At 35.8% G+C, this 27,854-nt stretch overlaps 1 protein-coding gene across 1 annotated transcript in view; it reads right to left on the bottom strand.

The window, feature by feature from the left end:
- Positions 1 to 19,101: 19,101 nt before the first annotated feature.
- The window catches only part of LOC106644003 (protein dachsous-like), a 443,369-nt gene continuing 434,616 nt past the window's right edge, over positions 19,102 to 27,854 (bottom strand). Inside the window, exons 6-8 of the mRNA XM_089596931.1 lie at positions 19,522 to 20,051; positions 19,171 to 19,347; positions 19,102 to 19,118 (exon numbers count right to left, since the gene is read on the bottom strand). Coding sequence (XP_089453057.1) covers positions 19,102 to 19,118; positions 19,171 to 19,347; positions 19,522 to 20,051 — 724 coding nt within the window. The remainder of the gene's footprint in view (positions 19,119 to 19,170; positions 19,348 to 19,521; positions 20,052 to 27,854) is intronic.

Raw genomic sequence — 27,854 nt, 5'->3', positions numbered from 1 at the left:
CTGCTTGACAAATAGTGGATTTCACCTTAAAAGGAGAAAGTGTTTGAACTTGTTTTCCTGTATTTAGTGTTTTATCAGTTATTTTAGTAAATGAATCACTATTGTATTTGGCGGTTATAGTTCAAAGTTCATAACTATGTAAATCCGTAAGTATGTGCATTTTCTTAATATTTTCTTTATTTTCTAATTGTTCGATAACTTCGTGTAAAGGTTGGTTTATGTTGACTCTAGTCTTTATTGTTGTTTCATATTCGGGGTTCATTGTTTTATCTGGAAGAAAAATAGTATCAAAATACTATTGATTTATGAGTCCATTTCCAGTTTTTGGATTGTATGGCGTGGGAGAATCAAACTCCGTGTCTTCATTATAGGTCTAGCTTTAGATGATTTAAGTATTTTTTGTTTTTCTCCAATTTCAACATACAGTTCAGTTGGTTCGTGTTCATTTGGTTCTTGTTTTATGGTTACTTGGGGTTCTGCGTTCAGTGGGTTGATGGTACGTTTTATAAATTTTTCCGAGACACTACGTTTCATAATCTTCTTGAAACAGCTTCTTGCTTTGCTGATGAGTATTGCTATTATAATCATAATAATAATAGCTTTAATGACATTTAGTATTAAAGAAAAAAGAGAAGTTTGGTTTTCCTCCAACTTTCGGGTCCGTATTTTCTCCATTTGATTTATTATATTTTGTACATTTAACTCTTTATCTGTCCATGCTTGTTTATTAAAGTTTAATTCTCGAATCAATTTTATAGTGCCATGGAAGTCATCAGTGTCTTTTAAGGGTTCATGTAGTACTGTTAAATTTAAGTTCACTTCTACCTGATAGGTATATTGTATTTGAGTGATAATCTTATGTTCACTGGTTAAAATTAATCTGTGAGTTTTTCCCGTACATCCATCATTTATTCGTGAAAGACCTATACCTTTTACTCTTTCTTGTTAATTTATTTTTTTAGGACCGATAATGTCTAATTGTTCTTTATTAGGTGTTGAGAATAACCATGAACTATTAGCTGGTAAATAAATCCATTGGCTTTCGGTTTTTGGCGTAAACATAATTTCACAGTATTTAAATACTTCTGGTCCAGGTCATAATAACATAAGAATTTAACATTTGTTCATAGAATAGGGTTCCTTTAGCGGTTCCATAGCCGAGCATATATAACTATATACCGTCTTATCACATTGGTTAAATGTAACTTCGTTTAGTCGTAAATACGAATTATGGTCCGCTGCTACTGCTAAGTAAGGGTACGATGGTTTTATGTAGGCAGATCCATTTTGACCAGATTGGGGTATCATGACTGTATGTAGTCTATAAAGATTGTAAGGGGTTCGATCTACGAGTGGCAAAGGTAATATTACCATGGTTCTATTTTCTTGTTGTACAACATCTAATTTGCTTAGGGTACTTATTTTGCCAGCATAAAGATTTTCTATTGGTTCTACAAATTCTTGATTTCCCGCAAGGTTCTTTACATCCCAGGCTACTGTTCTAAATATATTTGGAGAAAATAGCTTTGGATGTGCTCGACCTCTTTGTAAATCATGCAAAATGTCAATCAGATCTTCATGGGAACGAATAATGTGATCTAGGGTAGCCTCAGTTCTTCTAAGGTATGCTGACAAATGAATTAGATATCTGACAAGAGTAAAATCCTGTCCTGAAGTCAATACATCAGCAACTTGTTTTAAAATATGCTAATGGCGTTTCGTGGTGTTTTATAGTTCTTTGAATGGGGCTGCAAAAACATGGCTATTTTGTTCATACAATTTAATATATTCTTTTTGATTGGTATCCAAATTGTTAATGTTAGTGTTTATAACGTTAATATCATCTTTTGTGACTAAGCCGTAAAGTCCTTTAGCAATGCTCTCAATAATTCCAAAAGGTGTCAGTCTTTTTGCTCGTATGCTGGGGGGTGGAATAATGTTATCTACCGCATAGATTCCCACAGTATTTATTTTGTTTAATAGTGTTGCTTTGAGGTTTGTCAATCGCTTTATTTTTAAATTCAAGAGGTCCATTTCCATATAGCGAGTGCAATTAGAATAACCAAACTGTACAATAAAATATCGAAAAGTTTTGTTTAATCCTTGAGTAGGTGTTTGTTCCAATATGAATTTATTAACATCGAGCCATATCACAATCTTCCAATCGGCTTTCTTAATTTTTTTTATACCGATTCGTTCGTAGTATATTCCAGGGTTTGTTTGAAGTGGTTCTATGCTATAGTTGCCATGATTAGCATAGTTTAAATCTGCGCGACCTTCGAACGCTATTGTCATTAAGATGGCCGATGTAATCTGCATCGTTGTGTTTTTTTTTCTCTGGCAGACATGTAGAATATGTTTCTTACAAGATATTATTATCGGTGAACTAGTTTCAATTTATCTGTATCTTTGCGTATGGTTTCACCATTGGTTTTTTTAAGTAAAACATTATTTCCTTTTAAAACTGTTCTAACCTTTAGGGGTTTATTATAAAAGCGATCAAATTTATGGGAACCCACTTTTTTCTTTACCCAAACGTAATCTCCTAGTTTAACATTTAGAGGCTTTTATTTTTTATCATATCTTGTTTTTGCTTGTACTTTCATCTTTATTTGTTGATTTCCTGCCGCAATTTGCATTTCTTAAAGTCGCCTTATAAGATCTTGTAAATATAGTGGGTATGTTCGTAATCTTTCATCTTTAGGTATCTTCAAGGGCAACCTTGCTACTCTCCTAAATACTAGTTCATAAGGCGTAAAATTTGTAGCTGTTTGTACACTCGTGTTATACGTGAAAGCTGCAAATTTCGCTAAGTTGTCCCAGTCATCATATGTTTCAGAGTAAGTTCGTATAAAGTCAGCTAGGGCAACATGACTTTGCTCTTGTGATCCGTTTGTTTGAGGGTGGTATGCTGATGTAGTAAGATGATTGGTTTTGAGGGTTCTCATGAGTTGTTCCGAAAAATTAGACATAAATGTAGCAAGTCTATCTGATAGAATTTCTCTAGGCGCACCATCAACTAATATTAGATTTTGTACGAGTATATCGGCAAGAGTGCTTGATCTTAGGTCTGGTACAGGGACTAATATGATATATTTAGTCAAATTACACTGTATGGTCAGCAAATGGCAATTACCATTTGGTGTTATTCTTAATTTACCAACGGTATCGATGGAAACCTTATCGAAAGCTTTAATAGGTCTATCTGTAAGTCCCAAGGGTTCTCTTGTTTTTAGTCGTTCAATTTTTTTTTCTTGACACTTGCTGCATTTACGTACATAATTAAGAATACCATTTCTTATTCGGGTCCAATAAAATCGTTCTCTTATTTTCCAGTATGTTTGGTTTATTTCCTTATGTCCTCCAACAGGGCTGTCATGTAATGTTTATATTATTTCATTACGTTCTTGGATTTTTAGAAAATCAACCTTACCGTAACAGACAGTAATTTGTATGGGTGTTTTATCAAAAATTGTTTATAACATTTCTGTTGTCAATCCAGGTTCTAATTTGTCTGTAAGATCTCTCCTTCTTTAAATTCGGAAGGTTTTAAGATTTCGTCTCAATAATATTTTTTTAAGCGATTTAAAAGCTTTTGTAAGACTTTCTGAAGGTACTTAATCAGTCAACGTTTTATTAATAACGATTGACAGTATATTATGTCCTCCATAAGGTGTTATTAAAATTTTGCCAACTCTTGGTTTCTTCGATTTTAAATAGCTAAAGTCCAGTGCACCTATCGAACTCAACAGCCTTGAAACATATGTGACTGGTTGACAATCCTTGCTAATAAAATAAACTATATTGTCTCTTTTGTATGTGAGGCAATATCTGGTAGTAATGACATTGTTTACTAGCTTAGCTCCATTCTCGTTCATATAATTATCAGTACTACTGCTACTATCACTAAGACTAACATACACTTTTCCGTGCTGTTGTTTGTATCAATTGATGGGCTGAAAAGAGTATAAGTCCGATAGTAACATGAAATCAGGTGCAATAGTTCGATTCATTGATTTATTTTCATTGCAGTTTATTTGTTTGTTGTTTTCATTTAAGTTATCTGGGGTTTCTTCTGTTATTTGTTGCAAGTCCGGTGCTTTAGATCGTCTGTTTTTTGCAGTAGCAGAAGTACTCGTTTGCGTTGGTGTGCTAGAACTTAAGGGTGTATTTTCCTGAATACGTGGGGTAATTGATAATTTTCCACTTGTCCTACATTTTCTTAAAATTCCTTCTTTATCGAATAGGGGTTCAAGACCTGTTGTACGTCTTGATATATCCGCAATTCTTTCATCTAATACAGAATCATCAAAATTATCAGGATCTTAGGTGTCCATTTCGGTTAATATGTCTTGAATTTCGGGGTCCGGTTTATCTCCATCAGAAAATCTAGTTACTGATAAAAAATCGGCCTGTTTGGGCTCATCATCGTTGTTAGACTTGTCCAAATATTCTTGAAGGCTTTGGTTAAATCTCTTTGTTGAGTCTTCTATTTCTTTATAAGTAACTTCATCAGTATTATTTGTCGTAGTTTTAGGTTGGTCTTCAAAAACGTCATCATTTGAACTTTCGCTAAGTGAAATTGGTGTAACGGAAATTTCAGTATTTGTCATGTCTGAGTCTGAATCAGTATCCGTATTTAAGTCTATTTCTGTTTTAGTCAGTTCTTGCCGTAATCCACTTCGTCTAGGGTCATATATTTGTATTTGAGTATCTTCTCTTGACGATTCTTTAGTATCACTTGGGTCATTTTTGGAGAACATACTTGTTCTTGACGATGCACCAAGGTTTATTATATCTCTAACTGGTAATTGTGTCATTTCCTTATTTTTGGAACTATTATGTTTTATTTCTGTGGTTTCTAAATTCATATCGTTAGCGTGTGATGTTGAGGCTACTGATTCTGAAAAAATCACTTTTAATGAGCTAGAATCTTTTGATGTATTTTTAGTGACATTTCTAAATATGTATTCGGTTGAGATGCAGATGATTTCTGTGCTGTGGAAATGTTTTTGTTCGGGTTCTTTAAGCAATCACACTATGATCTAATTTCAGCCGTTCTTTGTTTGTCTTTGAACCAAGGGGTCGTTCAGGGCCCTTAATCAACTGAGGTACATCTGGTTCTGATTTGGTCATGCTTCTTGGTTTTGTTACTCCTATTATTTCCTTCGAGATTGTTGGCAATGCTTTGGGTTTGATCGTCGTTGATTTGGGTGCTCTTACTATTCCTTTCCTCTGACTTAGTAATTCTGTTTTCTTATTTTCCTCTATTTTCTTTCGACCCATTATCATAATTCTTAGTAATGGTAATCCATTGTTTATATTATTTTCTGCATAAAGAAATGGTCCTACTGGGTTTCTAGATAATGCATCAGCGTTGGTATTGAGTCTTCCTGGTTTGTATTTAAAAATGTGTTCATAATCGTTGAATTTAAACATCCAGCGCATCAAACGCTGACCTGGGTCTTTTCTTGTATGCATCTAATTTAATGGCTCATGATCGGCTACGAGAACGAATTTATCCCTTAATAAATACGAACAAAAGTGATGCATTGCATATAGTGTGGCTAGAAATTCCTTTTCAGTCGTGAAATAATTTATTTCGGCTTTATTTAAAGTTATTGAAAGGTAAGCGACAGGATGGTCAAACCCATCTTTTTTTAAACTCAATACCGCTTCAATTGCATAGTCAGATGCATCTGTTGTTAACTTGAATGATTTTCTAAAGTCGGGGAAATATAGGCTCTTGGCATAGGTGATCCTTTAGTATTTCAAAACTCTTTTCCTGCACTTTAGTCCATTCAAATTTTTCTCCCTTTCTTAATAAATCTGATAAGGGGTTAGCTATTTTAGAAAAATCTTTAATAAAGCGTCTACAGTATCCTGCTAGTCCTAAAAATTGTCTTATATTTTTCATAGTTTTTGGTTGGGAAAATTCTCTAACGACTTGTATCTTTTTAGGGTCTGGTTTAATCCCTCGTTGACTCACTATATGCCCAAGAAATATTCCTTCTTTTCGCAAAAATTCAACTTTATCTGGTTGGAGTACCATGTTCGCTGATCTTAACCGATCGAAAAGTAACCTAACTTTACGCTCGTGATCTACTAGATCTTTTGCGTAAATAATAATATCATCTAAATACACTAGCATTTCAACATTCAACAAGCCTCTCAATATGAGATCCATTAGTCGTTGGAACGTGGCAGGTGCGTTTTTCAGGCCTTCGGGCATTTTTCTAAATTGGTAATGTCCATGGGTTGTTGTAATTGCTGTTTTCTACTTATCATGTTCAACCATGGGAATTAGTTGGAATCCGCTTGCCAAATTAAAAACTGAAAAATATATGGCTCCTCCCAACTGGTCCATAATATCTGCGATATTAGGCAATGTATATGCGTCACCAATGGTCTTTTTATTAAGTTCTTGGAAATTAATTACTACCCTCCATCTTGGGTTTTCCTGGCTATCAGGTTTCTCAGGGACAATCCAAAGAGGTGAATTATACATTGATGACAAAGGTTCAATTATTCCATCGTTAAGTTTCTATGCTACGTGTTTCTCTTAAACTTTTCTATGTACTGGTGGGTGACGATATTGTTTAGTGTTGATAGAAATGTTATTTTTTGTCAGGATTTCGTGAGCGACGAGGTTAGTACACGGTAAAATGTCTTCTGGTAACAAGAAGATTTCTGAGAATTCAAAAATCAATTGATATATTTGGTCTCGTTCTTTCAAGTTCAAATGACCGGTGCGCACGAGTCCTTTTAGGTCATTTATTATATCTCGTTTATTTTTAACAATTGGTCTTTCATGTTCGCTGCTAGTATCGGGATCAAATTTGGGTGCAATGTATTCGAAAGTTAGGATTTCTCTTGGGTCCATTTCAATCGTAATATCATCCTTATTAGCATTCATCGCCATAATATTACATTGACCAATCTCATTTTTTACTATTTCTTCTCCTAAATATATGTTGTCACACCCTACATCTATTCGTGGTAAGTACCCTTCAGTTAAATTAGTATTAATTAAATTGATTCTTACTATTTGACGTGTTTGAGCCTTAATCGTATATTTAGTTGCTTTACTGGTATTTTTTTTTCCTCATTAGGGCAATGTCTTACACTAGAAGTATTTTTATTCTGTTCAATGGCATGGGGTTGGTCGACTGATTGATTATTTTCACTGTACACCCCACTTTTATCAGTTTTATTATCAGTGGCCTTCATAAGATTTTCACCTCTTTCCGACAAGATCAATTTGTCAAACTCATCTCGAAAAAAAAAATCAGCTTTTATGTCTCCAAATTTTCCGTATTTAGGTATATTTGACCTTTCGAGTGGGCCTACGATGTATTCGTCATACAATCTCTGTTGGTTAATTTTATCCTTAAGGCATTCTGTCTCTTTGTTAGTATCAAGGGTTGTAGCTAAAATTTGATTTTCCTGTGCTTTTTTTTTAAGTATTTTGGTTTTTTGTTCGTTTTCATCTCTTTCCAATTGCTCTATTTCCTCAAGAGTTTTAAAAAAAAGGATGGGGTTCATTACGTCATCATCTAGTACTATAGCATCATGATAATATGATATTGTGGCTCGTCGTTCCTTACAAAAGTTTCGACCCAATAAACCGCCATTTTTGATCGGAAAATCGTTAAGGATAACATGAAAAATTGTAAGTTTTCCTTGTATGGTCATATACGTTGTTCCTTTTGTTAAAACTGGGTGAAGTGTGACTCCAGTAAGGTTAATAATTTTACTAGTCTCTACTTATGAATATGGGTGCAACTGATCTTATTTAATTAGATTTGTGGCGGCGCCATTATCGAGAATGAGTGTTATAAAGTGATTTTTTCCTTCTGGGATTGATAACCTTATGCTTTTAGGCTCATCGTCTACACCAAGTCCCTGGCAGGTACTAATGTGGACGGTTTCAATTCTGTTGCTATTTTCATTACCTGCGCTGAAACATTCGGCGTAGGGATTGAATTTTATCTTTGGGGGCTCACCTCCGAACGATGATTGGGGTGAGCTGCCTGAGAGTTTAAATGATGTGGCAAACGGTCGCCTCCTGGTTGGTATTGATTTTGAAAGTTCTAATTCTGATAGTTAGGATTAAAACTTTGTTGATTAAAACTATTATAATTATTATTTTGGGGGTACCTATTATAATTTTGACCTCTGCCTCGGTATCCTTGATTATTAGCAGGATTAAAATTAGCATTCCTTTAAGTGTAATAATCATTAGGATTTTCGTTATTATATCATCTGAAATTATTCTCATAATAATTAGAGTTTCTCAATTGATTTTGAACATTCAAATTTCTTCCCTGATTCTGATAATTTTTACAGTAATTCTGTCCATTATTTTGTTGTTGATATTGTCTATTATAATTTTGGTAATTATTATACTGCCTATCAGCGTGATTATTCTCATTGTCGATCTGTTTTTCATTAACTTGTGCCACTTGATGTGATGAGAATGGCTGATCGGGATACCTATTCGGTTGTTGATATGAGTTGTTTAAATTATTCCTAAAGTCACTACGAGGTAGTCCTTGATATCGCGTATCCGGAATTATAACCGCTCTCATTCGGCTCTCTAATCTCAACGCGTAATCGAAGACGTCAGCTAGAGAAGCAGGTTCTTTCGCATCTACCTGCTGGCTTATCATAGGTGCTAGTCCTTTTATGAGCATGTCTAACGTTATGTCTTTTATAGGGGTCATAATATGTGCGTTGTATGTATTGCCTTTATCTTCCATCAAGGCTTCTTCAGCACCACTTAGCAGTAGGTTTACATAATCATAATATTCACCAACCGATTGGCCTTGTCATTTGCGCCCTTTCTGTAGCTGAGTTTGATCGTAAGCAACGTTTTTTCCTGTTGCAAATCTTTTTTTTAAATGGGTTATAAATGCTTCGAGGTTTTTGAAATCTTGGCCACTTACGCTTATGCGTGTGGCACCTCGTAGATTCTGCAATACTAATCTTTTATATAAATCTTTCTGATCATCTCTGACCCAGCTTTTTCCATTTCTAACATCTTGTATATAATCCTTCAGTGGAATATTTTTCCCAGCGAATATAGGAATGGATTTAATTGCATGCTGAAATGAGAAGTTGGCATTGAGAGACTCCATCAGCGCTTCGGCTACTGTGATATCGGCATCGTCGTTTCCATTGACCATTTTCTTAGTTGTATAATACCTTACGTGCGTTTTTCTATTTTTTTTTTTATTCTTTTTTTTTCTATCCGTTATGTGTGTAATACTAACAAAAAAAAATTATACTACTGTTTTGTTTTGTTCCTTTGTTTTGGAAAAATATTCTAATAAATCCTTGACATTTATCGCAGAAGACATAAGTAATAAGGAAATAATTGTATGTATTTATATATAAATATATATATATATGGCTGTGTATTTATTCGTGTGTGGATGTGTATGTCTTTAATGTGAGCGTTTGCTTAACGCATGCAAGTGCAATAAGTTTGCTTTAATTTTTATAGGTATACGATAAGTGTACTATGTGTATGATCAAAAACTAAAGTGAGAGAGTGTAATCGATCGCGCTTATATGATATCATCTGCTTTAAGCAAGGGAGTATACGGCGCAGGGATTTCTAATGTGGCATGTGTAGCTATATATACAAATTGCTACGCGAGCATCAGCTAGTGCACGGTGTAATATTGAAGGGCTCTTTCTGTACGAGAGTATCCGACTTAACTTAACACTTTTTTCTTTTTAAGCAAGAATGGGCTTGACGGTCACGGTTTAGATACCGTATTAATAATTTTTTTATACATTCGGATGTATATAAGTAATCTTCTGCCTGTGCAATTATATGTTCTTGAGTGCCTTTAAGAAACTGTTTTTCCGCAAAAGCAATTAATTCATAAAATTGTGTATTTAATTGAATCTTAAAATTATCGCATTTCCGCTGAACATTAATTCCTGAATTATAAAAATTATTTTTCTGAAACGTACTTACTACTTGTTTTTCGATTTTTTTGTTTTTTGATAAATTACTGTTTAATGTATCACAGTTATAGTAATTTTGTAACTGATTATTAATAAAATCTAATTTTTTTTCTAGAACGTTTTTCTCTTTTATAAGCTTCTGCATGAGCAATTTCCTACCACTTCTCTTTCCTTTTTTATTACTCGCAAAATTATTTGTTGGCAGTTTCATGAAATATTATTTTATAAACAAATGTGGGTATATAAGTGAAATTATTAACTATATTAAATCTTTACTCCGTTTTTTTAAGAATTCTTCTTCTACTAACACTTTTACGTGCAAATATGTCTGTGTATTTGTATTTGTTATTTTGATAGACCGCTTTAAGTAGCAGATCTAGGGTAAAGAGTGTCCGCTTTTTCAGCAGGACTAATGGGGATGAACCGCTCTGGTTAGCAGATTCAGGGTAGGAAGAGAAAGACCGCTCTGGTTAGCAGATCTTAGGTATAGAATGTCCGCTATTTAAGCAGGACAAAAGGGATGAACCGCTCTGGTAAGCAGATTCCGGGTAGGAACAGTGTATTTGTTCTGTCTTGTAAGCGTGTAGTATAAGAGGTCACTATTTTCTTATTTTTCTATCATCATTTAAAACACATTATTATCTTATTATTTACTTTTTTTTTGTTATTTTAACGACAGTTAACTCTTATTTATTTTTCTGTTTATTTATTAATGTAGTATTATATTTATTATTTTCTTCATTTACTTTACTTCTCCATTTATTAATTTTTTTTTTAGTTATATTGAAATACCGCATATACCATGCTGTCCGCAAAAGCACAGTATATACGCGTCCGCGCACAGTGTACTATATGGAGTATTACGCGTCATTTATTAAAATGCTTCATTGAATGGTGTTTGGTGTTTCCTAAGAGAAAGATAGTAATAAGAGAATGTATAATAAACAAATAGAATAAATAAACAAATAGCTAGAGACCATTAACCACGCTCTGCTACCAATTTTGTTAAATAACGTTCAATGTCATTTAAGTTTGTTTTCAGCTTTAAATCAAAAACTCAAAAATGTTGACTACAGTCTCACGCTCCTTCACAGGCTGCGGGACAGCAGATAGTCCAACTATTTGTTTGTTTAAGAAAAATTAAAAAGAAGGAAGAAGTAGAGTGTTGAATATTATATCCAGATTAACTTACCTTTCTTTCCGCTAATTATTGATTCTGATGGCCTGCACTTCCTCTTTCCGTCGATTTATAATTGTTTATTTTTTTGTTTATTTATTTGTTATTTATTATTTTATAATAATTTAAATTTCTTTTTTAATTAGTTTTATATCACTAGTATATACATATATATGTATAGATATTTATATATATATATGTATATATATATTAGTAATATAAAATAAAACAGAAAAGGAAAAAATAGACGAAACATCTGGTTAATCTTATAAAATTAGTTATTACGTCTGCACTTGATGAGCGACAGCGGGCTACTAACTAAAACGCCGCGCAAAGAAATGCACGTTGCATGAAGTTTTAGGTAAACTTTTTTGTCTTACTTGCTATGGGGCCGGTACTTGCTGACTTCATGTGTTTAGGCTTCATGGCTCGCTTTGGTTGTCACTTGACCTTCCAAGAGCCACGAAGTTAACAGTCAGCTTTGTTAGGCGATGACTTTCGTTGAGTATGACTCTGTTAAGAGTCTTAAAAATTTTATTATTGGGAATGAAATATAACAGGATAAAATAGAATAAAAATAAAAATTTTTTAATTTACGAAAGTCGTCACCTAAAACTTTATTTAACAAAGGGGTGTATTTTCTTTTTTTTACATGTATACCCGACTTCAGTCATTTCTTTTCTGTCTCTTTTATATTTACCCTTTCAAGCATCCACCCGTCTTTGTCCACACGGGATCGACGCGCGACAGCAGCCCCCTGCACCCCTTCCATAAGTGGGACATGGCCCAGTTCGGGCACTGTTGGCCGGGGAACAAAGATACCACGGCAGCCTGCATCAGATTGGGGTGGCACCACCATTTAGACTACAATAAATAGCCTGCCGTCAGTGGGCTGGACCTTTAAAAAGCCCTCTAGAACAAACAGGAAAATCAATGTAAGCTGACAGAAAATTAACAACGTTTAAGAAAAATAGAACTTATACGTATGCAGGGCTGCCCTTCCAATGGAAATCCACCGGAATCGTCTGCTACTACATCGGCCATCAGAGTGAGGAAAGTGCCATGGCACGCGTGGCCCAAAGCAATGGTGTACGACGTCCCTGAATCCAGGACGTCACATAAACGTATCACAGGACGTAACACAGGACGTAACATTAAAAAAAAATGTGTTGAATGAAATAAGCAAGGGCTGAAACCAACGGACGCCAAATACTTCACAAGTAAAAGAAGCAAGGAACACTGGAGAGAAGTCTAAAGAACGCAACACAACAAGGATAGGGCGAGTAATGATAGAGAATTGTAGAGGGATAGGGGGGTAAGACGATCAAAAAGAGGCCGCAACACCACATTCGCCTTTCTGTTATAAACGATACGCAGCATCATACGATACAACAGAGCGAAGTGGACACAACAATCTGCTAGCGTTACCCATAAATGTCAATATACGCATACACTTCCTTCAAACACCCTTACACGAATGTTGTACAGTGTTCACAAAAAAATGACAACTAGGCCCGTATTTTAAGTATTTACTTCGCACCGTAGCTATTTAATAGAGAAGAAAGCAGTATTCAATACGTTTTGTCTGAAGAACGGAAAAAAAGAACCAAATCAATGAGTAGTTATTTGTCCTTTGTTTTCAACAGTACAATAATAATGTGATAAATATTTCATCATTCAAACAAATATCCAACGGAACAAATAACAGTCACAACGTTTGGGAATCATGAAAAAAAATACAAAATATTAAAAATTTTTAAGAAAAAGCAAGGAAAATAATGGGAGAAAGATTAACAATATTTCCAGACTTGATAATGGAAAAGGACAAGGTGTCAAACATGATAAGAGAGTTTGAACAAATAGCCAGAGAACTCGTGGCAAAATTTAGGAAAGCAACTGATATAATATATTTAGAAAGTCAAGGCGTGACACAACTACCATAAGAAGCATTAACGGCCATATCAGAAGCAAAAATCTTAGCAGGGCAACTAAGATCGAACCTCAAATTTTCAGAGGAAGAAAGTGCAAAAATAGAGAAAGAAATTAGAGAAACTTCAGGTACCGCAACCGTAGCATTCAATGGGAAAATCATATACTATATAAAGATACCCTTGGTAACAAGAGAGGATTTCGATCTCCTTAGAAGATCACTATTATCGGTAGAACAAGAAGAGTGTAACGCAACAGACATCGTGGCATGTACAACCAATATACAATTACGTAGCACTCAGTACGAGTGTGAAGAGTTTTGCACCAGTGTCACAGGAAACGGCTAAAAAATGCAAAAAAAAAGGGATAAAAGCGCATTTGCACACTAAAGGAACCGGCACATGAGGTAGAGGAAAATCATCTTTGTAAATTAAAATGAATCCTGGGTTACTCAATAAAAAATCCAGAGGAATGCCTGATAGTAGTACCCAAATTGAGAGGTACTTACTAGACACGCCTACATGCAAAAAAACAGCACGCTTTCAGCACTACGGGGGAGGAGAAAGCACCTGCAATGCGGCATACAGAGCATAAAACATTGAAAGTTGTAGATGCAGGAGTAAAAAATTTATCAGAAGACTGCACGGCTCAAGCGTCAGAAACACAATTGTGCCCGGGATCAGAGAAGGGCAAGAACCAAATAGTTAAGTTTAAAGACTCTAACTTGAATGTAGGGAAAATAGTACAGGGTATAAAAGAAATGAAAGGAGACAAGTTACGGGAGCTTATGAATAGAATAATCAAGAGGGACGGATCACAGGAACTCGGCACTCAAGAGCAGGGGGCTGAAGAAAACTCAAAAGCAGGTTTAAGATTAATGGCCATAGTGTAACGTGTGCGTGAGCTCTTGCAAACACAAGGAGAATCATCTGATTGAAAACAATACACGTAGATGGTGGTAGAAATAACACCAGGCATGGCAGCAGGGTCGTTCGGATTCCTAAAATGGGGGGGCTCCTTAATACTAAACTTGGCTAAAATTTTGGCAGGTAGCCAATGCAGAAGCAACACAAAAAGAGACAGGACCATGGTAGTGAATCCTTCAGCGCCTCAACCAACATCTATCGAAATGCAGAAGAGGACTCCAAGATGCCTAGTTAACATTCCAGTAATCATCACGAAAACATCTTTCAAGGGTCGCGAGTCCGCATAAAACACGTGACGTAATACAGCAATTCTGATTACCGGAAGAAAAATAAATAAAACTAAGAAATGTGAAACAATAAGTAAAATATAAGTAAAATGACGAGTATATTGTGATGACAATAATAACTATGTCTTAACAATAATTCTGTAATGATACTATAAGTAATAAGGTAATAGTATAATAAGAATAATAATGACAATAATATAAATAAGAAAAACGAGAGTGAGCACCGGAAGTCACTCCACTGTATTGGGGGGGGGGGGGGGTGGAGTCCGTAGAACGAAGACAAGAAAGAATTTTCTTTTTTCCAAAATACGTAATGACAGAAGAGTTATGTTAAGATTAATTATATACAAAAAAGTACTGTCATTGATCACAACTCATGAAATAAATCAATATGAAAATAAGTAGATACGAGGGCCCGGAGTCACTTGACTATATTGGGGGGCGCAGCCCGTAAGACAAAGACAAGAAATAATTTTCTTCTCTTTTTAATACTGATGGTAAAATATTTGTATGAAATTTTTTTTTGTACAGTAAACAAATGATAAATTGGCGTATGAAAAATTATGAAATAGAAACTCTATGTAAATAACGTAATGTATAATTCCAAATTTATTATTTTGTATGTGAAACAACACTTAATGTAAAGTAGTTTTAAGCAGATGCCTAATTCATGGCAATTTCATATATAATTGTAATATAAGGTAAAACGCATACGCAATCAATATTGTTATGCACTCAACACACAATGAGAGGAAACTGAATGATTAGAAGAGTAAAAATATTAATGTAAAGAGAACAGTGGTTCTTTACAATTGAATGGAAGAATGAGTGTAGAATACTAAATGACATAATCAACACAGACAACTGAATGCAGCATAGCGCACACATGCACAGTTGCAAACAAGTCTACAGGCTCAACACTGGCTTAATTGAAAAGTCAGCGTCGTTGAGGGCGTCGACGTCGCGACCTCGGACGTGTAACATACGATATGCAAGGCATATCATACTGACTCTCCCTGGTAACAGCGAGGCTAATTTGGCAAGAGGGCATCGGCAGGAGGGGAGCAAGGTAATATAAGGCCCAGCGAGCCTCAAATTGTGGCAGTCGGGCAGAAGGCAGTCAGCAGTCGAGCGCTATCAAGAGGGTCGGTTGTTACCAAGGGAGTCGAGCGTCATTGAATCAAGACACCGGGCTATTATTACGGGAGGACACGACGAGCCTAGAACGGTAACACACGTGTGACTTTGCCTTATAAATATGGTATTTTTAATAAAATTCCCAACGAAAATAAGTTTTGATCATTCTCGCAACGCACCGATACATTACAGTAAAAATTTCACATTAACTTTTCTGAGAATCATCTTGAAAATCATATTTCCAAAGCCATACACAGAATTCATTAAATTATACAGAAAAAATATCTCATTCAATATTACAAGGTTATCTTATCGTGTATTTTATTTATGTTAGTAATCATTATCTATAAGCTACTACATTACAATCTTATGATTCAAAATCCATGAAATATTTCGCTTGTGTTTAAAGATATGCTTTAAAAACTGAAAGTAGATCATGTGGATCTTCTTAAAAACTGAGAAAATAATGTAATATGAATACGTAAAAATCTGGTGATGTAAGTATCGCACATGTGTAGGACATTAGTAAAGTACGTTATATTGTAAAAGTATACTTTTATCTTAAAAACATTTACCATAGTAACTGTTAAAAGTTGTCGTAACTAGCCGATAAAAAAATAACAAAATAGTGTTCTGATTAGAAAAATGATTAACAAAAAAATTTCGTATACACTTAGAAAAAAATCATCATACGACATCTTTTGTACATAAGCCAGTTTTAGAGGTTTTTACTTTAAATTTTGTAAAATTATGGATAAAGGAAAATAAGCGTTAAAAAATGGATAAGTAAGACTTTCAAAAACATTTATTTCGTTACAAAGAAAAATGCCTTTTCGTACAGAAATAAAAATATTGCTATCTAAATTTACTAGTCTTGTACTCGTACAAAACTTTTGAGGTACATTACATTACATGAAGTATTTAAAATTTTTCTAGAATTAGAGTGTTTTACTTAAATTTATTCAAAAATAGTTTATGTAGTGTAGTACAAAAATGCTTGTACATTCGCATTAAATTGTTGGTGAGTCTAAACATTTTATAATCGTATTACAAAAATTCTTATTTGCTTTTTTTATTATTATTGGTAAACGACATTTCTGATTATAATAAAGTTTGTATTCACCATTTTAAACAAAAAAGTATGTTTTGCTTAGTTCCTTTTTTTGTTACTAAAGAAATTTTCAGATCTTTTCTTACAATTTTGTGGTTTTCTTTTGTCAAAAACATTTTTTTTATGACGAGGAACTAAGTATTGATTTCTAACCTTATATATTAATGTTAAAGTGCTTAGTTGACTAAACAAATAATAAAAAATATAGCTTCTTTAAAAAGAAGAATAATGTCTATCTTTACACAGATGTTTACAACTACAATAATGTCTGTTTCAGTATGTGTTGCAATTACATTAGTGAATGAGGGCTTTTTCAGAGTCTGAATGAGAAAAAACTTATCACAGTTGTGTCAAACAATTAAGATCTTACAAATTAACGTATCAGTAAAGAGATTGAATCTAAAGTAAAAAGAACGTTAAAACTAATAAGAAATTTTCTTTAGAGATATATGACGTAAATAACAAGGCTTAGAAGCTTTTAACTATTGTTCTCGAAAATTGTAAGTAATAAACTTATGTACTCTTATGGCAGAAAATTATTTTTTTTTTAGACTTTGTAAGAAGAAGACAATAAAATTAATTTTTAATGATTCTTCTTTCTTTCTTTTCTCACTCTGTGTATGTATCTCCAATGAATAAAACAATTGAAAAGCCATATGTGAAGTGAATGTCTTTATTTTAATAAAAAATTGTTGACGTTTTACCCCTCAAGGAGTCCTCTTCAAGACATATCAACAGCCCCGCCTAAGTGTGCCTCAAGCACTCCTCATAATTCACAATCAGCATCTTCAACTTACATATTTATTCAATAAGTATTTCAGCCACACTGAACAAATATATCTTCAAAGAATTTTCTCGCACTAAGTGTACATTAAGAAAGTTTCACAACCCCAGGGGTTTGTGTATAATTGGTGAGCGAAGATTCTTTGAAGATGTGTCTGTTCAGTGTGTCTGAAATATTTATTAAATAAATATGTAAGTTGAAGGTTGGATGCCGATTGTAAATTGTGGGAAGTGTTTGATTCACGTACTCAGGCAGGGCTGTTGATATATCTTGAATAGGCCTCCTTGAGGAGTGAAACATCGACAACCTTTTATTGGAATAAAGACAGTCACTTCACATATGGCTTTTAAATTGTTCGATTTATTGAAGAAAATTAGTTTTTCTTGAAAATTATAGTCCACAAGTGATAAATTCCTTAAATATCACGCATAAAGTCTAAATATTTGTTGCATTGATAGAAATACCTCTCGTAGTACGGTGACATCTTGATGTTGTAGGAACTAATGGGCTTACACTAGAAGTCCTAGTAGTTAGTGGGGATAAAGAGGGAGAGAAACTAGGACATAAAGCAACAGATTGGAAAGTCGCATTATCATAAGTAATCGGTAATCTTGGTGAAATTGTTCTTGCTATGATCGGTACATTAAGTGTTGTCGTTGGGACTGAAGTTAATGATGGTGTTACTTGTAAAACATAATAATTTGAACTTTCATTTACTTCATTATTTGTATAGGTTTGGAGTGCAGCGATTTCATGAAAAACATGAGCTAGTGACTGATATTGTAGTTCTGAGTATATGAAATTGTTCCAATCATACAATTTGATAAGGTCTTCTTCTCTATAAACTATAGAACTAAAAGATCTATTTATCGACAGGCTTTCTATGTCTAAATCTGAGAATGATCTATTTGATCCTCTTATTTTTCCACATAATAATCTAGCAAATTCAGCTTCTGCTGTAGTTTCAACTTCAATTAAACGTAATGTTTCTAGTGGAATTATTTTGGAAGGTTCACGAAGAATATTTATAGGTGAATCTACAATACCTAATCTAGCTAAATATTCTTTCGTATTGTTTACTAAGAGATCGCTTGTCATCTCATTAGCTTGCTGTTCATCATCAAAACTGTTTATTTCTGCATCATCTTCATCATCGTCTTCAGCAGAGCCATGGCCTGAAGATCCAGATTGTATACTAGTTGATGATTCTGACAGAGCTTGAATTCGAGGAATGGAGGTTCTATACAAAGGTATTTCATCATATTTTGGTAATAAGAATTGGCAAGTGGCTTCATTTTCAGACACTTTGTGCACACTACTATTACTATCACTTTCCTTTATTCCAATATTATTTTTAATCGCGATACTATGGAAAACGCTAGAATTTGTATAGCTGCTAATCATAGCGGGACTACATTCACTTGACAGCATGGATTTTTCATGGAGATCTTTATTATTTTGGTATAATGTGTTAAAATATATAAAAATCGAAATGACAGTTAAAACAAGTAGAAGAAAAAATGTAAAAAATAACGATATCCAATATGCCAAGCTATCGTCTGTAGAGTCAGATAAATTTATATCTTTACTTGGTGGTAGTGGAAACGTAGAAGTGTTGTTTAAATTTTGCTTGACTACATTTTTTATGATAAATATTTCTACAACTGTTATATTTGACAGTGAATTTTTTCTTCCTGAGTTAGCACAAACATATAGTTTATAAAAATTTAAGGATCTTGTGTCGACTAACCCTAACTTCATTTTTAACGCTAATTCACCTGTTGTTCTATTCAGTTTAAAAAAAGGATCATGTTTTAAAAAATGGTATATAACGTTACCATCTGGACCCATATCCTCATCAGTAGCTTTTACGTTACCAATCGATATACTAGCAGATATATTGAAATCTCTTTTTATATCAAATCGATATAATCGCTGAGTAAACTGAGGATAAAACTCATCTCGTGACTCAATATCAATGTTAATTTTGGCAGTGGCAGTATGACCACCATTATCTGTTGCACAAATCGTGAATACGTAATGATGTTTTTTTTCATAATCAAAAACATTTTTAGTCGTTACAACTCCTGTGATTGCATTAATTGAGAATAGTTTATAATCTTCAACCAAACTAGGAAAAATATATGAAGCCGTTGATAAAATAGAATAATTAAGTGTTCTATCAATACTGCGGTCATAATCAAACGCATGAGCAGTAAATACTTTTGTTCCAACAGGCTCGTTCTCACTAATGTACTTAAAATACTCAGATACAGGAAATATTGGCAAATTATCGTTAACATCTTCAAGCTTAATAAGCAAGCGTGTACAAGTACAAAGAGGATTTATAATATCACTGTCACAAGCCATAATAGTGAGGTCGTGTAGTTCTGGCCCTAGATCAAAATCAAGATTTCTGTTTACCCAGACTGATCCTGAAAGTTGATTAATTTTGAAAAAATTAGCATCATTTCCAGAAGTTATAGTGTATTTTACTGCTGATGATAAATTATATCCATAATCAGAATCCTTCGCCTGTACTCTTATAATAGTAGTATTTATTAGTGTATCTTCATTAATAACTACTTGATAAAGATCTTGAGTAAAATGAGGATGGTTATCGTTAACATCACTGATGTTGATAACAACAGTTACTGGGCCTTCATTGAAAAATGCCTTGGTTGAATTTTCGTTTTTAGAGTCCAACTGAATAAAATACCTGAAAAATAGTTAAAGTATAAAATATAAGACACATTTAAAAAAATGATGTCACAAGAATTACAAAATAATAGTGTATTTACTTCATGCTCATACTAATCGATAGTAAAAAAGTGAATTGAATAAGTGTAAAAATCATTTTAAATGACAAGCTAAAATCAGTAAGTTTGTGAGAAGTATTAATATTGTACGAGGCGTATGCGTTAGCACACACTAGGCTCGGAAAGGGTGATTGGGGAGACACAATAAAACACAATAAAATTAAACAGCATAAAAATAACAACTTCTAATGTCACTCACAGGCCAAGAAAACACAGTTAATGTTCACAAAAATTGTAAAGGTCAAACTTATACCGGAGAAAATACATACTGTCTATAGTCTTTAAGCAACGAACTATTGAAATATATAAAGGTAAAGAATGTAGAAAGAAAAGAGTCAAGTTGAATAACACAATATGTAAACACGCACTATCCTTGAGCTCGCAAGAGAGTTTGAAAGTTACATGGAATAAAGGTAAAAATAAAAGCACTGATAGAGTATAACTGATTGAAATATTGAATAACTATAAACCACTGTCTGTTAAAAAATGCACAATTACTGTCTGTGGAAATACACTAGAGTTTCACTGAGTCTTGCTGTTGATAATCACTGGTAGTTCGATGAGATTAACTATTTGAGCTGGTCTGCAAATTATGCAATGAGCAACTTAAACAAAGCACTAAGTGCACTGCACTGCACAACTGAGTTTTGTCCACTGGATAGCGAGAGTTAATCAGAAGATTTACACTAGCATTTAAGGTGACCTTTGAATGCTAGAGTTTGGCAACGTAAATTAAGAGAGTCTTTCTTCGACGAGAGCTGAGTATAATCTAGCGCTTACAGTATACAAAGCTTGCCGCGTGAATACGCACACACACACCTGCAGCGCGCCAAGTCGACCAAGCGCACACGCACAGAGCGTTGAGCCGACAGAGACTACAAATGTACACAATGTACACAAAAGTCTTGGAGCAAACGAATGAGCTTGACGTGGCTGAGTCTGACTTTATCACCAGGTAAATCACAGCACCCATATCATCCTGAGACGCATCAGCAAAGCCATGGAGTTCCACTGCAGAAGAAGGATGTGCTCCAAGCCATCTAGGAACCGTCACTTGGGAGAGTTTGGCTAGATCATCTCGTATTTGTAGCCACCTCTGAGCGAGAGCATCTGGTATGGGTGTATCCCATGTAATTTTGAGTAGCCACAATTCCTGAATGATAAGTTTGGCTGCAACAATCACTGGAGCAACTATTCCAAGAGGATCGAAGATTTGAGATATTTCTGAAAGAATTGTTCTCTTCGTTGGAGTTTGACTGAGAGGGTTGAGTGTGCACTGAAAGGTGAGATTGTCTGAAAGTGGTTTCCAAACCATTCCGAGTGCTTTAGCATCACAGTCATCGAAAGAGAGTGCTGATTCTTCACTGAAGTTTGAGTAACTAAATCCTGGCGAGTTTGAGTGCCACTTAGCCAGGGGCAATCCGCCCGCCATGCACAGCTCCTTGAGTTGGAGGGCCTGCTCGTTCAACTCATCTGGAGTCTCCGCTCCATCAAAAATGTCGTCCACATATCTGCCGCTGGTGAGAATCCGGGCCGCCTGGGGGTAACGGTGCCTTTTATCCTTCACCAGCCGCAGCAGTGAGCGTGTGGCCAGATATGGAGCAGGCCTCGTCCCGTAGGTCACTGTGGTGAGCTGGAAGTGAGCTTCCTCGTGAGTTTTGCTATGCCAGATGATTCGCTGAAGATCCCAATCGTCTGGATTAACCTTGATCTGACGATACATCTTGGAAATGTCTGCAGAGAAAGTCCATTTGAATGTGCGTAATCAGAAGAGTATATCTGTTATGTTGGGCAGTAGATTAGGTCCCGTGTCAGTTATGCTGTTGAGTGAATGTCAAGAGGAAGTAAGGGCTGATCCATTGAAAATCACCCTGATGTTGGCGTTGTCTCCATCTTCCTTCAATGCGCTGTGATGAGGCAGTTAAAAATGAGGCTTGATGTTGAGCTCATCTGCAGGCACCGGTCGCATATGGCCAAGACTCAAATATTCATTCATGAAATCTGTGTAGAGCTTGTCATACTTGTCGTCTGTTCTGAGCCTGGCCACCGTGCGATCGAAGCATTTACGAGCACGGTTGACTGAGTTGCCCAGCAAAGATGGAGATTGCTTCAGAGGAAGTTTCACCACGTATCTTCCGGTGCTATCCCGAGAGTGAGTTCGCACGAAGTGTTCCTCACACTCCTGTTCCTCTGGTGTAAGCTGCAAGCTTGACTTTAAAGGGACCTCTTCTTAAATCCAGAAGTTGATGAGTAATTTCTGAAGTTTATCTTTTATTTTTGAAACGATATGGTGAGTGTGACGATGAATCTTTGTAACAGGCTGGTTAACGCAACCCGATAAAATCCAACCAAACAGTGTACGTTGAGCGATAGGTTCTGATAAAGTACCTCTGAGCAGATCTGAGGTTATTATAGCTGAATAGTAGTCAGTGCCAAGTAGCAGGTCTATGTCTCGTGGCAGATAGAAATGAGGGTCAGCTCACTCCAGAAGCTCCGTATGCAGCCACGATCTTGTCTTACATTGAAAAGATGGTAGTGGAGCTGTTACTCTAGGCAAGACGTGGAGCACCACATCGACGCTGGAGTCAGAATATAATGAAAACAATTTGAGTTCTACTTTACCAAGTGCTTTACTGACTACGTTGCCTCCAATGCCTAGGATACAGATGTTGGACTTCGTGCGCGTCAGCTGCAGACGCTTCACAGCATCTTCCGAAATATATGATAATTCTGAACCTTGATCGATTTGAAGCCTAAGATGATGATGTGCAGCTGGAGCACGTACCTGGGCTACTGCTGTTGACAACAAGATAGATGAGTGACTAGATGTTTGGTTGGACGATGTGATCCTTGTTGAGTTTGACTTGATGTTGACTCTGGGATGAGTATTACTAGATGTGGAGTTTCGACGATGAGTGTGTCTGATGACTGCGCTGATTTCGTATTCTTGATGTTGAGTTGGCTGAGACGCCAACCTGCTGATCGGTTGCAACAACCGAGCGCCGTGAATTATGGTATGGTGAGCTTTACCACAGGTTTGGCACCTCTTCGTGTTCATACACTTAGCCGCAGCATGGCGGCCCAAACAGTTGAAGCACAAAGGCTTGTCATCCACGAACCGGTATCGTTGGTCAATGGAGAGGGCCGCGAATGCCGGACAGCGAGCAATAAAGTGTTGCTGGTTGCAGTACGTGCACGGGAACACTGGAGGAGCCGGTCTATCATCCTGCGACCAAGCCAAACTCCCAACCCGAATCTGCTGAGCGTTGCTGCCCGGTCGAGTGTTGCCAAGCGGATGAGTTTGACCTGTATTAGCGTGCTGAGCTTTGCTCGGTTTGGATTGAGTCTTACTAGATGTGGATGAGTTATCTTGTCTCTTGGTTGACTGAGCATCAACTATCTCCAAGGCTTGGGCCCGCTCGATCAAAAACTCCTCCAAGGCTTCGCACGCCGGGAAGTCGGCTCTTGCCGGTGTCGATGTTCCCCACGCCTCTTTGGTGGGTCGATCCAACGCTCGGAGCAGCTCATCCACGAACAAGGCATCCAGCACCTCTTGAGCAGAGCCAAGGCCAGAAATAAGCCTGCGGAGCTTTCAACTCTCCGTTGCCAAATCCATCAGCGACCCAACGCTGCCAACACGCATCGGTGGAATGCGTCTCTTGGTCTGCAGCAGCTGCGCGAGCACAAACCACTTATTTTCATATCCCTCAAGTAGAGGATCCCAAGCGACCTTGAAGGATTCAGCAGTGAGAGGGAGTCCCTTGATGAGCTTTGCTGGCTGGCCCGAGAGCAACGCTCGCAGGTAGTAAAGGCGCTTCAAATCGGTGAGCCTCTCGTCTTCCATAATACTTGAGAATTGATCTCGGAAACTTACCCATTCTGTGTAGTTGCCAGAGAATTGCGGAAGCTTAATCTCCAGGAGCTTGCCTCGTTGAGTGTGACTGACAGTAGTTGCTGCTGCTGATGAGTTTGCCTGTGGATCCGGATGGGCAGCGAGCAGTCGGGTTATGAATCTCATTGACCTCGAGTATGCCTGCTGCGCAGCTCCCGACGCACTCTGACTGAAATACTCATTTCTGAGCAACACCGCCAGGCACGCATTTTCAATGAGAGCATGCTCACGCTTGAACTCCTCATGGAGCGCGACGCAGTCCTCTCTGAGCTGCATGGCCTCAGCGTGACTGCACTCCGCAGTCGCCTCCTCAGCAGCTTTGCCACACTGGCTCAGGCCAATTATGCGCGCTCTCTGTGACTCGATTTTCGCGAGGAACCCGGCCGCAATCACATTTCCCGTCGAGCGCGTGCCGCGCCCCAGCAAGCCGTCAGTCACAGAAACCCGCTGGCCATCGATAATAGTAGTCGCAGCAACATCGTCACTCACAGCCGTGGCTGCTGCATCGGCCTTTTCCATTGCGCACTGCCACCGGATCACTCCCCAATCACCCCGATCCGGCTCGAAGGACCAAAATGTACGAGGCGTATGCGTTAGCACACACTAGGCTCGGATAGGGTGATTGGGGAGACACAATAAAACACAATAAAATTAAACAGCATAAAAATAACAACTTTTAATGTCACTCACAGGCCAAGAAAACACAGTTAATGTTCACAAAAATTGTAAAGGTCAAACTTATACCGGAGAAAATAAATACTGTCTATAGTCTTTAAGCAACGAATTATTGAAACATATAAAGGTGAAGAATGTAGAAAGAAAAGAGTCAAGTTGAATAACACAATATGTAAACACGCACTATCCTTGAGCTCGCAAGAGAGTTTAAAAGTTACATGAAATAAAGGTAAAAATGAAAGCACTGATAGAGTATAACTGATTGAAATATTGAATAACTATAAACCACTGTCTGTTAAAAAATGCACAATTACTGTCTGTGGAAATACACTAGAGTTTCACTGAGTCTTGCTGTTGATAATCACTGGTAGTTCGATGAGATTAACTATTTGAGCTGGTCTGCAAATTATGCAATGAGCAACTTAAACAAAGCACTAAGTGCACTGCACTGCACAACTGAGTTTTGTCCACTGGATAGCGAGAGTTAATCAGAAGATTTACACTAGCATTTAAGGTGATGTATGCACCTTTGAATGCTAGAGTTTGGCAACGTAAATTAAGAGAGTCTTTCTTCGACGAGAGCTGAGTATAATCTAGCGCTTACAGTATACAAAGCTTGCCGCGTGAATACGCACACACACACCTGCAGCGCGCCAAGTCGACCAAGCGCACACGCACAGAGCGTTGAGCCGACAGAGACTACAAATGTACACAATGTACACAAAAGCCGGGCCTTCTGTCGGTCGCTCTCATTTCCAACAAATATTAAGTTTAAGCTAATGGTGCAAAGCCATAGTAATTTTTGTATAAATATAACTAATCTACGATTTATTTTATAAACGTTATATATAAGGGTATCATAAATATCGAGGCAAGGATATAGATTGCTTTTTTTGAATGAAAACTGTACTAGGCGCATTTGACGATTTTAGATGGGAATAAACTTATGAGTTTCGTAACATCACGTCGTAGTTATACATTTTGGTAGCTGTTAGTATGACGTACTGTGGTCAGCTAGGGCTCAGGCCTCAGCATGATAGCAGTAAAAGCCTACGTATTATTTTGTATATCTATTGCTGCATGTTTAACTGTGGCTGTCGAGTGGTCTGTTTGTACCTATTCACACTTTCCATCCATAGGAATTACCACTTCTGAATTGTAGTATAAATATATGAGGGGTAAAGTAAATCAATGGATGTATCAAAATAGCGTGAATAGAACTTGAATGAAGTTAGACACGATTATTAAAAATACATTTTGCCTAAAATTTTTCAAAAAAAAGTTTTCAAAAGGTTTTGTTTGAATACTTTCCAGACTATAGTACTTAGAAAATAGTGTTTCTTCCTAGTTAACATTAGACACCATAAATTATAAACTAACAGCTTAGCTCTAATAATCGGTTGACCTTGATAAAAGCTTTCAGGTCAACACATGTTATGAGGTGAAAATCTTACTACATGTTATCATGCTCCAAAATACTAAGTTTTAGACCTTGTTATTATAATTATTATTATTATTATTATTCTTATTATTATTATTATTATGTGTACATATTACGAGCTTCTAAGTGACATAAATGAATTTTAATTGTAGAGTCCTAAGCTAATGCTGTTGTTAAAATAGCAGAGTTGTTTTAGCAAGAGTTCTACGCTCGTAGTTCATGACTGATGAACCGTGGCGCCACTGAAGAAGCCACAAGCTTGGAAAGCTGCAATTCAAATAAGATACTAGAAATAATTTATAATTGGTCACTATAATAATCGTTACATGATATAATAATAATATCGAATGGACCTTTAGTATAAAAGCTTAAATAGAAAGATTACAATAATAATTTTAAAAAAAATAACAGTAAAATTAGCAATAAATGTAAAAACAATGATACTACTTGCAACGGCCACAAAGACTATACCAACAACAACCAAATATTAACAATAACATCAATAGTACTAATAATATCAGTATAAAAATATAGTGTTTGTGCAAAACGCATGCGATCAATTGAGAGCAAATTAAGAAGTACAAATGAGAACACTATGATTGTTATTATGAGCTACATATTTATAAGAAATATTGAGAGTGGAATAGACTGTCCAAATACAAGATATAACAATAAAAGTAGCAAAAAAAATAAAAATAAAATAACAGCAGCAAAATATCAAATTTATTTTTATAATTATAATTACACAAAAACAGCACTCTTTAAAACTAAAGACGTAAATTTACATTATCACTGTCATAATTTCGGGAATTTGTGATATTAATATCATTCATTAAATCAATTATTAATCATGTAGAATCGAAATTTCAGCAATCTCCAGAACTATTAATGCACTGTCTTGACAGAAGCAAATCTTCAAGTGTATCAAGGTGTAGTTTGTTTTTGATAGGTGTTTTTTCCAATTTTAGCTTGCTCCATATTCTTTCTGATTCCGCACTTCTAGAAGGTACAATAAAAATGTGTATTAAATTCACTAAATTCCTAAAAGGATAATCTCTACCGTCATTTAAATGATCGTACAGCTCAAACCGAGAGTCTTCCACTGAGATATTATTATCCATCAAATAATTTAGAAAATCATGGTACAAAATTAAATTGCTACATTTACTAATCATCAAGTGAACAGCAGTGTGTTTTTTAATTAATCCTTATGCATAAAGCATCTATCCTTTTTCCTGTTAAAAAAGTCGAAAAAAGCGGCAGCACTTGAAATATTTTGAACAATAACAGCATCTGTAAAATATAATAGTAAAGCATTCTATTGCTCATTCATGTGCAATATACATGTCTCTAATGCTAGCTGACGAGTACCCAATGGTCATAGAATTTGTGGAATGTCTGAATGAAAAAACACTTGGAACTTCACTAAAGTGTGCTGGCACTTTGTCAAACGACTAAAAAAATTATAAAAGAAATGACAAAATTGTATGATATTATTTGGTAACAATCTGGTGGTATGCTATGCATACAAGTGTATCGAATGACTTAGGCATTTAACTATAATAACTTTGGGATTAGCTGCACGAAAGTGTAGTGCTACAGAATTACGTTTGCTTATCATCGTATTATCGATATACTATCTGATCCAAACGCTACGGTATTATAAAATATAATGTCTTCTTCAACAAAATTTGA

The sequence above is a fragment of the Copidosoma floridanum genome, unplaced genomic scaffold (assembly GCF_036245765.1).
Source record: "Copidosoma floridanum isolate Cflo_tuat_1 unplaced genomic scaffold, Cflo_Japanese_pri ptg000030l, whole genome shotgun sequence".
Taxonomy (NCBI): Eukaryota; Metazoa; Arthropoda; class Insecta; order Hymenoptera; family Encyrtidae; genus Copidosoma; species Copidosoma floridanum.
Note: the sequence above shows the minus strand (reverse complement) of the source record. Positions and strands in the feature narration are given on the sequence as shown.